Source organism: Thunnus maccoyii, chromosome 7 (assembly GCF_910596095.1).
Source record: "Thunnus maccoyii chromosome 7, fThuMac1.1, whole genome shotgun sequence".
In the NCBI taxonomy this organism is placed as follows: Eukaryota; Metazoa; Chordata; class Actinopteri; order Scombriformes; family Scombridae; genus Thunnus; species Thunnus maccoyii.
Genome location: NC_056539.1, coordinates 33,417,541 through 33,431,283, shown reverse-complemented (window position 1 = coordinate 33,431,283; position 13,743 = coordinate 33,417,541). Strand labels below are relative to the sequence as shown.

Genomic DNA, 13,743 nt, shown 5'->3' with positions numbered 1-13,743 from the left:
TCTTTTTTTGTCAACTTTGACACAAAAACTTCCTAAAATGTGACATATTGTGATTGTTTTCTGATCATTAAGTGCAGAGTCACTAACAGATAATAAAGGCTCCACAATGACCACACATCTTCTGTACGACATCACCACAAATTAGAGGTAAACATGTAAATCATTGTGTACCAATATTCATCATATATTGGTATAAATGTTTATGTTGGCCAATGACGGCAGTAAATGTCAGTAGAGAAGTCCTGCTACATGTCTGGGACACACATTTAAATGATCCTCATCGTTATTGTTATTGGATTTTAAAAAATTTAAATAATTTTGTGTGGATCTAAAAAATTCAGTATCCACCAGACAAAGTTTATTTGTAGTTGATGTTAATGTTGGTGTGTGTTTGTTTTTTCCATGTAAAAACCAAGCAGCAACCTCTGGCGCTGTAAAATGAAGCCAATGTGGAAGATCCAACATCTGCAGTTCCTTGAATGACCACTCGAGGCTCCAAAAGCGAGTCAATCCCCATAGACCCCCATGTTAAAATACCCAACTTTACAGCAGAAATAAACATGTTTACAGCCTGGTACAAACAACGGTTTTGGTCTCTGTAGCTAATTTCCTCTTTCATGACAACTATACGGGGGGTGAATTTTCTTATAACTCACCCATTTAAATGAAGGACATGGCTGCTTTGAGTGACAGGTCCGCCAGCCGCCAGGTGGCTTGTTTCAGCCTTTTGTTTCCGCCTCTTTGCTAATTTTTGATTGGCTGGGAGTTAGACAGAGTCACGCACTGCCAAGATGGCGACGGCCGGAGCGGCTCGCTTTGAGCTTCAAAACCGCTCGTCAGAAACCAACGGGTGACGTCACGGTAACAACGTCCATATTTTTATACAGTCTATGGTGAAAACACATCCACGTGGTCTGAGATTTTTGCTGAACTTTTTAAACTGTTCTACTTTCTAAACAAAATATTCTGGTCTGGTTTCAGACCTCTGACTCGCCTCCCATGTCTCTGATTTGTTCAGTAATTCAAATAAGTCTGGTGTTCATTGATGCTGGTCAGAGACCTGTGTGTGGGATTAAGAACAGAGGAGTATTTTTACTGTGACAGAGCCAGAAACATGGGGACAGACGGGAAATATTAGACTTTAAGACACGGCTTTAAAAGGTGAGTCAATTTTATAGCTGTTACAGTAAATCCACATACAACGATAAGTTACCACAGCATCCTGAAACAATGCTGACAACACAGATCTGTCTCTGCTGATGAGCTAATATGAAGACGTCACACAGAAAGAATGAGGTGAAAGGAGATGATCATATATACATTTCCTCACTAAACGGTTGTAAGATGTCTTCACTCAGCTCTGACAGACAGCTGATGAGCAGCTGATTCAACACAACGGCCAAATCTCCTTGGTTATACATTGTTTTTTTAATGTTTATCTGCTATAAAATGCTCTTAAGACTCTCTTTAGTGTCATGTTGATTAGATATCCTCTAAATCTGATATTAAGCCTTTTATAGTTAACGTCTGGTTGTGTCACAGCTAAAAAATTCTCATTGTGAGTCTGTTTCTCTTTATACGCCGCAGTCTGTATTTCAACAGTGACACATTTTGGTTTGTTTGTCCTCCAGCTCATTGAATTCAAAATGAAATCAATGACTGTGGGGTCAAAGTGTCGACTTTCAGCTTTAATTTGACGGTTTTCCTCGTCCATACGGCGTGACAGAACAGAGTCCCCGGTTTGTAAATAGATTCGTGGTTGGTAAAACGTCTCTGAAAGACTGTCATCAGTTGATTTCAGCATTAATGCGCCCCCTCCTTCACTGTCTGGACTGACTCCAGACCAGTTTGTCTGTTTTCTCACACAAAGCTCCTCCAGCTCTTCCTCCATCTCTGCTGCTCAGCAGCCAGAGAGAGAAGCTGCTGCCAAACACACCAGCAGGAAGAAAAACTCGACAGCAGCTGAACAGATCCTCCCCGCTCAGGATTCACCTGCTCGCCGGTTCATTCAGGTTTATTCAGGAAAAAAACAGGTTTACAGATGAATTTAAAGCAGCAGTCTGAAGTTTTAGGCTTTCAGATGAGGGGGGAGATATTAAGCTAGTTAGCCTAGCTTAGCACAAAGACTGGAAGCAGGGGGAAACTGCTAGCCTAGCTAACTAGACACTCTGCTGTTTGCTCTGGACTCTTTAGTTCCAATGAGGATAAATCTTAAAGCTCCAGCATACAACAGTGATATTGCAGCTTTGTGTCAACAGCACAGCTCTGTAAAGAAATGTCTCCCAGTTTGTTGTGGAGGAATGTGACTGGCCTGCATAACATCATGACCTCAACCCCCGTCCAGCAACCAACGAGCCAGACCTGATCACCCAACATCAGCGTTGGACACTAATGCTGTTGTGTCTGAATGGGAGTAAATCCCTGCAGCCAGATTCCAGTATCTACTGGGAAACCAGAAGAGTGGAAGCTGTGAAACCAGTGGACTGAAGCCCACAGTGTTGCATCTCATGTATCTTTGCAACGCTGTGGGTCAAAACTTCAGTTTTCCCTTTGCACCGGTTATTTAGATCATTAAAAACTATACTATGTGAATATAAAAAGATGGAATTTTCCTTCAAGTCTGAGCCAGCGTTGATGCTCAGCTCTGTCTCAGGTCGGTCGGTTTCCCTGCAGCTGCCTCAGGCTCAGCTTTCCATCGCTAAGACCAGCAGCACAGCAGCGGATATTACAGCCCCGAGCCTCGGCTCACTTATTGGACAAAAAAAAAGAAAAAAGAAACGGCAGACTCGACCGTTCACCTCGGCTTTACAGAGAGAATCACAGCACCTGGTCCGGTCGTCCTGCTGCCGGACTTTAACTCACAAAAACAGAAGAGGAAACAAACACTCAAACCTCTGAAATGACAACTCGACATCATTTACAGACGAGTGTTTTGTGTTTTTAGCTCCTGTACAGAAGTTTTCTTGAGTCCAATCCTGAAATGTGAGGATGAAATTAAAGACAAATTGAAAGGAATGAAAGGAAGATGAAAGATAAAAGCACAGAACAGCATAGAAAAGGTAAAAGGAAAACAAAGAAAAGGAAGCAAAGACGAGAGTTTAAAGTACAATAAAGGAGATGAAAGATGAAGGGAAAAGTAGAAGGTGAGAGGAGGAGTGAGTCATGTCGGATGGTCAGTGACAGCCTGAAACACACCGGGAGCTCGAGGACTCGATGTGTCCTCACACTTTCCACACCACAGGATGACCACAGGGAGGACGAGAGTCAGCCAGGACGAATGAACGGACGGAGAGAGAGAGAGAGAGAGAGAGAGAGAGAGAGAGAGAGAGAGAGAGAGAGAGAGAGAGAGAGAGCGCCGTGTTCAGGAAGTTCAAGCAGACAACTCTAATCCCCCAATTTCCTCCTCTCTAATCATCTCTACCCCGCTCATGGCCGTCTCCAAATTGGAAACATCTTCGGCACAATATGACACTCCCTCTGTAACACACACACACACACACACACACACTCAGGAATGAGGATTCAACCTTCCTGTGTCGTCTCAGCGAGGACTTGGTGCTGAAAAGGTAAAATTATTGTGAAAATGTGACTCATTTCCATCAGCTGACGACCGACCAAACTATGAATAATAAAAGGTCACATTAAAGGAGCAGTCCGTAGCTTAGCTTAGCATAAAGACTGGAAGCAGGGGGAAACTGTTAGCAGACTGTATCATCTATTCATCTGCAGATTCTTTTTTTTCAGTTAAACGATTAATCTTTTAGTTTATGAAATATCAAAAATATAGTGAAAAAAACGCCCAGATTCAAAGGTGATGAGTCACTTTAGTGACGAAGGTGAACAGAATTTAATATGAAAACATGAAATTTACACTCAATACAGAGAATTGACATAAAAGAGTCTCTAACTCTATTAGTTCATTTTCCTTCATTTATAGTACAGTCACTAAATGTGGCTGTCAGATATATTTATATTTTTATATATACAAGTTAGGCTGTTTTTTGCATTAGAGTAGCACATATATATATATATATATATGTGCTACTCTATATATATATATATATATATATATATATATATATATATATATATATATATATATATATATATATATATATATATATATATGTATGTGCTCTCTGAGACTTTTTATGGGTAAAAACTAAAAGAAGCATGTTTATGGGTCATTCAGAGCCACAGTAATGTTAAAAAATATACTGATTTTCATTTATTTGATCACTGATTGATTTGCTAATTGTAATTGTTCTGTATCAGCCAGCCAGGTATCAACACACACTGATGCTGATCCTGAACACATCACAGAGAAAAACACACAAAGATTTGACAGCGTGTGTTTGACGTCTGGGCAGAAACGTAACGTGGTTTATAAACCTCTGCAGCCCCGGAGGAGTCACACTCTGACATCATAACTAATGATTGAAATGATAAATATTAAAGGAGCAGCTCCTCCTGAGTTGAACCTGTGCTGTCAGAGTTCATCTTCACCCTCTGACTTCCTGTCTCTGCTGCGTTTCTCTCCTCCACCGAGCTCGTTAATGTTCATTTTAAAACTTTAAAGACTCGTGGAGCGGTCCGACCCTCCTCTGAGAGAGTCCGGATAATGAACCGGACCTCACACAGACCACAAACACAGTCGGCTGCGATCCGCTGATCCACGGAGCCGAGCGTCGCCTCTGCCTGACCTCCGACCCCCGAACACATCCATGCAGATCAGACTCACAACCGCAACCAGTAAAAAAAAACCCCTCTCATCTTTTCTTCAACAATTATTTTACAATAATCAGTCAATCATAAAATGTCCAGAACGCACAAAATTCCTTCGAGTCAGCAGAGCCGAACGTCTGATTAACACCTGAAACACATCAGACTCGTCTCTGAAGATTCATTCTGCACATGATTTTACACTTTTACACTAATTTATATCAATTATAATTAGTTCTCTGAATGTTTCCTGCATGTATCAGCTGTTAGTTGCCTTTTATCTCTTCATTATAACAATAATGATTCAGTTAAATACAGTAAATAAATGTGAATCATTTCACTAATTAAGTACCTGAGATGTGGTTAAAAAAAGCTCGTTAGTGGACTTTGAGTTAAGATTATTTTGTCAGACGATGTGTGTTCAGTTTGCAATAAACAAACTTCATAAAACAACCAGTTTTTTAACTTTATTAGAGCTGCAAGTAACCATTTGAGTTCAGTTCTTGTCTGACTGATTCTGATAATGATAAACCGTCTGATCACATAAACATAAACAAACCTCCTTGATTTGGATCCTTTAGGTTTGTTTTTTTTTTCATTATTAATTGTGACCAAGATTCACACTAATGGAGACGTTTTACAGTGTGGAGATCAATGTGTCGGCGCTCTCTGCTAAACAAACGCTTTCTAAATGACTTCCAGCTTCATCTGAGCGTTTCTGTGCTGTATATGTACGCATACAGACCAAAACTGATAGATCTGCTATTATCAGCTGATTTATTCATGTAGCTCTAACTGGTATTTTCAGGAGTTGTTAAGTTAAACCTTTTATAACTACAACGTCTGGGGCTGACGGACCCTCGCTGCATGTTTCCTGTCTCGCTACATTAACTCTCAAATATAAAGGCAAAATGCCAAAAAAAAATCAATCTTAAGACGCATCCTGTCAGAATTAAAACACATCACATGTGTGTCTCTCTTACACACGTTTCACTGATTCATCATGTGACCAACACATCACTATAAACACCACATACACAAGACTTCAGGATCAATCCCTACTTCACAATCACCACATACAAAATACAAAACTGTGACAATAATAATAATAACAGAGCCACTAGTCTGCACAGTATTCTGCAGAAAATATCCTCTTTCAGTAAACAAACTGTAATGTTTGATTCTCTGGCTGTATTTCCTGTCTGTATCTCTATGATCTCCATCAAATTAAAGCAAAAACGTCTTTAAAAAGGAAACAATAAATAGTTTTAAATCAGACTGAACAAAAAGGAAACAAACGGTTTATTATATACAGCTATTTGAACAAAATATACATTTATAAGACTTGAATACAGGAACTTTGTGCTATGAACTCACACATACACACACACACACTTTCTCTGTATATATACATATCTGTCCAGTGTGTGTGTGTGTGTGTGTGTGTGTGTGTGTTACACGGGGAGGGTCTGCTCACTGACAAATGGATTATGGGGCCGTCACTTGTAGCGCCACAGAAATCCCGTTAACCCCCGCAGCGACACACACACACACACACACACACACACACACACACACACACACACACACACACACACACACACACAGATCAGCTGTTTTTTCTTCTTCTTTAAGCAGTTTTATGTTGCTACGTATCATAAATATGAACTTTTAACATGAATCTGATTTGCAGCATTTTTCACTTTTGTTTTTTTTATTTGACACTATGGGTCATGTGATTTTAACTTTTTTTTGTTTTTGTTTGTTTGTTTGTTGTTCTTTAGACAAAAATACATGAAACAAATCTCATCAGGCTGGGAAACTGTCTGTGTGCCATGTGACCTTACACGGGGTCCTGAGCCAGATGTTGACAAACGCTGCTGCTGTTGTTGTTGTAGCTGTTTGAGACGCTGTTACATGTTCATATTAATAAGCTGTGATGACGACGTGGTTTCACAGCCGTGAATATAAACAAACTGGCAACGACTCGGCTGCAGTTATAATGTGTTGAGTTTTGATATTATTGAACAGGAAGTGCAGCGATGCGAGACGCAGAGAAACACGGAGGGATTTAAAGATTTGTTGGTATCAACAGAGCAGACTGAGGATGAAAAGTTCAACTGCAGCAGCCAGAAGAAAAGTTCAGAGACGAGACGCAAATATAGAAATTTATCTTATTTTCAGATTCAATTTATGGATGAAAAATAAAATGTGGAGCATTAATGCTTGATTTTATATCTTTTATAGATCTTTTTTTTATTACCTTATGTTATATAGTTATGAAAGACGCAGCGTGAATATTTACAGTGTGAATCTGTTCATATTTTTAATGATATTTAAAACAATAAAAAAAATATTGTTAATGTTTTTTTCTACATAAATCATCCTAAATTAAAAAAATATTACAGACAGAACAGAACTGCTCCATTTCCAAACATTATTATTATTAATACCAGTATTGATACATTAACAACACACAGCAGAGGACAACTAATTCAATCAAACAGCAGCTGATTGTGGAATTAGAACATATATATACATATATATATACATATATATATACATATATATATATATATATATATATATATATATATATATATATATATATATATATATATATATATATATATGTATATATATGGTTTAAAAAAATAATCCATTTGTCAGTAAATTAAAAACATCATGTGTAATAATCACAGCTGCTGTTATTAATATCAGCTGTTCATTAAAACGTCTTCATATACAGCTGATTAAAGCTTTTATATATACAAAGAGGAATTAAATATTTTATTTTGACTGAGAAAAAAATGCAACATATTCAAACAATCTGAATATTTTTGCTCAACCAGGAAAACTAAGATTTTATTTTTATGCACAAAAATATGAATTTTACTCCATAAAAACCTGGTTGTATTTTAATCATCTTTGAGCCGTAAAACAATTCAATGTTGTTGCATTTAGAAAATAAATTAGAATCAGCTGTTTTTTACATGAAGTTTGGTTGATGTAGAAAAGAAATTAAAGCGCCGTCACAGAATATATAAATATGTATAAATAACCTACAGAATGAAAATACAGAAGAGCAGAATATTTTATAACCACACTGGGATAAATGAGTATTTATATAAATTCAGAAAATTAAAAACCTCCAACAATTCAACAGTAATGATTTACTGTTTTTAGTAAAAAATAAGATAAATTTAGGTTTCAATTTATGAATTATGAAGCAATTAATGTCAATATTTAATTTTTAATCTGTGATGTGTTAAATTCTGCAGAAAGGAAGTTTAATATGATTTATGTCCCATTCGAGACACATTATGCAACAGAGACAATAAATAGACAATAAAGTAAACAATAACAACAACCGTCCAGACAGCATCACTTCAGGACAGCGATGCTGCACTTTGACACCTTACAATCGAATTATTTGGGGCTCAAATAACTCAATCAACCCACGACAGCACGAAATAAAGTGTTCAGATGATTATTAGATCAAAAAATAAATAATAAAACTAAGATATGAAACATGAAATCCCCGCCGCTGTTTGAAAGAATAAAACAAAGTTCTCATTTTTAAATAAAATCCTCCTCCAGACGAGCCGGCCGGCACGTCCAGACCCCCCGCCTGCCCCGACAAACACACACACACCCGCGAACAAAACTCTCCCACCCACCAACCGAGCCTCCACGCACACACACACACACACACACACACACACACACACACACACACTTCTTGGACCCGCAGCAGACGGCCACGGCGGATCTGCATCGACGGGCTGCCCGCTACCGGCCCGCTGCTGCTGCTGCTGCTGGTGGGCTGGACGGTGAAAGTGTGTGTGTGTGTGTGTGTGTGTGTGTTTAGCGAACCGGGGGTGAGGGGATGAAGGGGGAGGGGGGGGGAGGTTGGTGGTTTTGGTTTGACCGAGAGGAATTCACAAAGTTCATGGTCTTGTTACGGAGGGGATAAAGCCGCCTTTGTCTCTTTGGCAACACAACTCTTTTTATTCAGGCTGGAGAAGAAGAACCTGCAGCGCCAAAACTCTGCGTCCGTCCACCAAAACTCACCGCAGCAGCGCCGCAGACAGCTGACACGGGTAATATAGTGTTAAACGTAACAGCGACAGTAATAATGAGCTGTCCTCTAATGAACTTGCAGCGCTGGGAGCTCTTTCATCTCTCTGGCTCATTTGGACGAGCCGGCCACAATAGACTATTGTGAGCCACCAAAACCCCCCCCCCCCCGACCCCCTCCCCGTCTCTCAGCGGAGTCACCAAACTCCCCTCAACCCCCGTCTGTCTGTCAGCTTCTCCCTGCTCGGACTTCACCCCCTCCTCCTCCATCTCCTCCTCCTCCTCGCAGCCACCATGACCACTGCAGTGACGGGGGTGTCAAAGGTCGCCTGGCCTCGCTGACCACGACAAGCTACTTAATGTGGCCCCGGCGCTGCAGCTGGAGCCCCGGCTCGTCCCGGGACACTTCCACCGAGATCAGAGTGTGTGTGTGTGTGTGTGTGTCAAGGGGTGCGATGTAATTGCTGAGGCGGAGAAGTGTCAGAGCTCAGAAGCCGCTGTTCACTTTCGGGATAAACACTTTGAGGCGAGCGCTCAGAAACAAAGCAGAACTTTTGTTCTGGTAGAAGTTTTCTTCCTAATTAGGCGGAATAAGAGAGAAAAACTGCGAGTGAAAAGAGGAGCTTCAGCATCACAAGGAAGGAATAAACCCCCGGCTGCGGCTGCGGACCTGCGCTGGCACCCGTCTGCTAACGGGACACCACAGAGACAAGAGAGGGGAGCGCAGCGAGGGGGCAGCGGAGACGGGACGCCGACAGATAAAAAAACAACAAACGGTCCGAGCGGGTTACAGATCCTGGAGGGTTTTTTTTTAGTAAATAAAACATAAAAGCTGCGGTGTGGTGCAGAAGAAGAAGAAGAAGAAGTGCAGAGAGGAGGAGGAGGAGGGAATGTTGTTCTTTTGGTTTAAGGAAAAAAAGGGAGGAAGGAGAAGAAAGAAAGAAAGAAAGAAGAAAAAAAAAAAGAAAATGGGGGCAGTTGTGCCAACTTACCATCCACCAGGTCCTGGCTGAGATGTCGTAGCAGAGCTGCCATTTGATGGAGCCTTCCGAGGTTTTCCCTGCCATCACGCTGTCAGCAAGCTTCATCTGATGCGAGCGCGCTCACCGGAGATAAGACACCTAATTGAGAAAACATTTGCACTGGCATGTTGGGCAACATGTAGCCCGCTCCATACCATATGGAATCATGGGTAAAAAAAAAAAAAAAAAAAAAAAAGCTCCTTGACAATGAACCAATCTCATGCAGACCCCGTGGCAAGGTGAGCGGCAGTCATCTGCTCAGAGGAAAAAAAACACACACCCCCTCTCACACACACACACACACACACACACACACACACACACACACACACAGCCGAGCAGAATGATGAGCCTTTTTTCCGCATCGCCGAGCGCCTCGGGTCGCTTCTCCCTTTTTTTTTTTCTCCTCCCTCCCCCCTCCTCCTCCTCCTCAGGTTTAATTAGGGCTTGTTCTTCGTTATCACCATCATCATCATCATCATCATCATCATCATCACCAGCAGCAGCAGCAGAAGAAGAAGAAGAAGAAGAAGAAGAAGAGGCAGCCTGGGCTCGACTGAACTGAACTGACTCCAAACAACTTGTTCAGCTTTTTTATGGTCACTTTAACGGGACGGAGGCAGGTAGAGAGAGAGAGAGAGAGAGAGAGAGAGAGAGAGAGAGGAGAGAGAGAGAGAGAGAGAGAGAGAGAGAGAGAGAGAGAGAGAGAGAGAGAGAGAGAGAGAGAGAGGGCAGAGGGCTGAAGCTCCACGGGGCGATCAGTCCACCGGACACATGGAACTGCTTACAGACTATCATGCTATGTTTTGTTTTGGATTTCCATCCTTCCTTCCTCCCCCCCCCCCCTCTAACTCTCCCTCCATCCTCATCCCTCTCTCTATCCCTCCTTCAGCAGAAAACTCTTGTGTTTTGGCATAAATACCTCCAGACTGAAGGATCCTCTGGACGCCCGGAGAGAGACAGAGAGAGAGAGACAGCAGACCTGTGCCGCTCACTTTTCACGCTCCATGAAGAGTGAACGCCGCCCGCCCGCCGTCTGCCTGACAAACATCACACCGCGACCACCAGTAAGTCTGCTTCCGCTTCACTATGTTCTTATTTACCCGCTAAAAGTTTGCAAACAAACAGAGAATTTACTGCAAAATGTATTTGAAAGCATTTGAGGGCAGAGAAATGACTCCTGCCAGTTATATAATGATATCAAAGATTATTAGACTGTGATTATTACATAAAGATGATAAACAGCATTTTAATCTTGGAGCTGCAGAGTAACGTCTCACTGTAAGTGAGGTAAAAACTACAATATTTGGTTCCACTTTCATTCATAAAGTGTTTACAAGCTTTAATAAATTGTTTACCGATACTTTATTGATCAGTTATAAAGGAAAAGTACATTTTAACACTGTTCTATGTTTAAATTCATTTTGTTATTACAAAAGCTGAAAGTTATGAGTGACTTAAAAAAAAAAGAAAAGTTTGCCTGTTTAACTGTTTGTTGCCTTTTTTTAAATGATTATTTGATTAGATGTAAATTAAATGTAACCGTCGTCTCAAGTCAACAAAACTACGTCTGAATCTTTTGTTCCAGAAGTTAAATTAAATTAAAGAGGTTATTATGGTTTATAACTGATCTATAAAGCACTGCTAAATATTTATTAACCATTAATGAAGCAATTAGTTACAACATATAAACCCTTTATATTATATTTCCCTCTAAAATGTAGTTCAGTTAAAATACAAAGTTGTATAAAATGTAGATACTTAAAAATAGTACTTCAGTAGAAGACGTAGTTATAATCTATCAGCGCTATTAGAATCAAAACAAAGACATTTTATCTGTAAATTATTTTGAATTTTATATTTTTGAGCCTCATTAATAACCTTTCAATTCAACCAATCAATGATCAAACCAACAGACCTGTTTTAACTTCATTTACTGGATTCCCACAGACAGCCGAGTGTTTATATATCAGCCAGAATAAAATGATGCAAAATGATACAAAAGACACATGATGTCTTTTGTATCATTTTTCAATAAAGTTTTTTTTTTTCAGTGCAGCGACAGTAGAGTTGGAATATTAATGAGACTTTTTTCAGTGTCTAAATAATATTTTGTGCAGCAAACAGAGTTTTAGAGGTTAAACTATTTCACAAACTTTTTACTGTGTTATTGATAATGTGAACATGTTTGTTTCCTGTCCTTTAAACGTGTTTAACAGCTCAGGAACAAAGAAAATCCAATCAGTCCACCAAACAAACCACATGTACGACTGCATGTGTAGAATATATTTCAGCATCGCAACCCAAAAATATTTTATTTGCATTTTTTACTCTTTTATCTCTTTCTTCAAATGTCTGTGAAAATGCAGTTCAAAGTGTAGATTCATTAAAAACAGAAGCTTGTTGTGAGCTGATACGCGTTTTCTTTTTTTTTTTCAGGACAGATAAAACCAGCGGGTCTCATCTGAAGCTGCAGCGTCTCATCATGTCGCACATCAACTAACATGTGCTTTAACCTGTAAGATCATTTCACTGTCTGTTTGTATTGAGATGGGTGGAGGGGGTCGGTGGGGGGGGGGGTAAAGGGGGTATAAGGGGCTTGGAGGGAGGTGCGGGGGGTCTGTGAAGCTCAGGTTCCTAATCAGAGGGGGAATACCTGAACCAGAGCAGAGCCGCCATCAAACAGTTCTCCCATTGTGGCGGCCAAACGGAGGAATGTGATTCAGCCGGAGATACGGAGGGACGGTGGGGTTGTTGGGGGTGTGTGGGGGTGGGGGGGGGTAAGGTACACCAGGCCAGGAGGTGAGGAGAGGGAGGGGTAAAGAGGAGAGGAGGTTGGGGGAGTATCTCTGGAAAATTGGAAAGTAAGACTGTCTACACGAGATCACCAGCAGAATCACTTTGCGCCTTTTGAACTATTGTTTTTCACTGTCAGTGAGACCTGAGATGCTAAACCACGTAGCAAACTGAATTTACAGCCATGTTTCAGGATATTTCAGAAGTATCTTCCAAAATATGTTGGCAAGCATCTCCTGAGGAAGGCGACACTTCCGAAACCTACTTCAAAAAAGTTATAAAACTAAAAAGTACCTCTTTAGGAGATACTTGTAAATTATTTATGCTTTAACCCCGTCTGCCATTGACCTTTCAACATTTTTTTTTTTTTTTTTTAAATCTGTACGTCATTGTGACTGACTTGTGGGCTTATTAGGTCAAAACTAAAATGTATACAAAAAAGAAATTAAGTTTTATATTTTTCTGCTGTGCTAGCGCCCCCTACATAAGTGTTCCCCATAGGTTGTGAATTTTTGGTTCCAAGTGTCGCTACTGTAATTTAATTGGTCTAATACTGTGTAACCAGACACAAAAAATAGTTCATGACTATAGTTCCAACTGCAGGGGGCGCCCCACTCAGCAGGTGTTGAAATAACATGAACCAAAAGCAACATCTCATGGGATTCAGAGCCATGTGAGCAAGCTAGGCTAACTAACACCCACTTTCTGAGAGGGGGCTAGTTAGCCTAGCTTGCTGGCTTCAACTCTCTGAGTGAAATACAAATCTGATAGCATGATGGGTCCCAAATGTTTAGTGTTGTAAAAGGACAGATGTTTTATATCTCTACATAACCAGTGCTGTCTGGGCTTGTTGAAAAAGAAGAAAAACCATCTTGTATACATGTTTGTAGGATATACAGGGCTACAATGTGCTAGCACTTTCCCTAGCAAGGCCAAATACTAGTCGAACACTGCCGTGGGAAAACGCACCACAGAGGCCTGAAGTTTAGACAGTTTCTACAAAACTATTTTGTCTTGCTTTGAAAAATGGAGAACTATGCACAATAGCTGCTTTTACTTTATTTTACTTTATATTTCCGTACACAAAAAGTGTGAAGAATTCAAATTTCAGTTTGACTTTTAA

The 13,743-nt window shown here is 40.3% G+C and overlaps 1 protein-coding gene across 12 annotated transcripts in view; it reads right to left on the bottom strand.

Moving 5' to 3' along the window:
- The window catches only part of nfia (nuclear factor I/A), a 194,806-nt gene that overhangs the window by 178,447 nt on the left and 2,616 nt on the right, over positions 1-13,743 (bottom strand). For 2 of the 12 annotated variants that reach the window (XM_042416795.1, XM_042416792.1), the window contains exon 2: positions 9,795-9,923. The exons of 5 other annotated variants lie outside the window; for them this stretch is intronic. In XM_042416795.1, the coding sequence (XP_042272729.1) occupies positions 9,795-9,890 (96 nt within the window). In that variant the 5' untranslated portion in view covers positions 9,891-9,923. Of the gene's footprint in view, positions 1-9,794; positions 10,931-13,743 lie in introns of those variants that run through there. 5 more of the 12 variants (XM_042416794.1, XM_042416789.1, XM_042416790.1 and 2 more) reach the window with 4 other exon arrangements.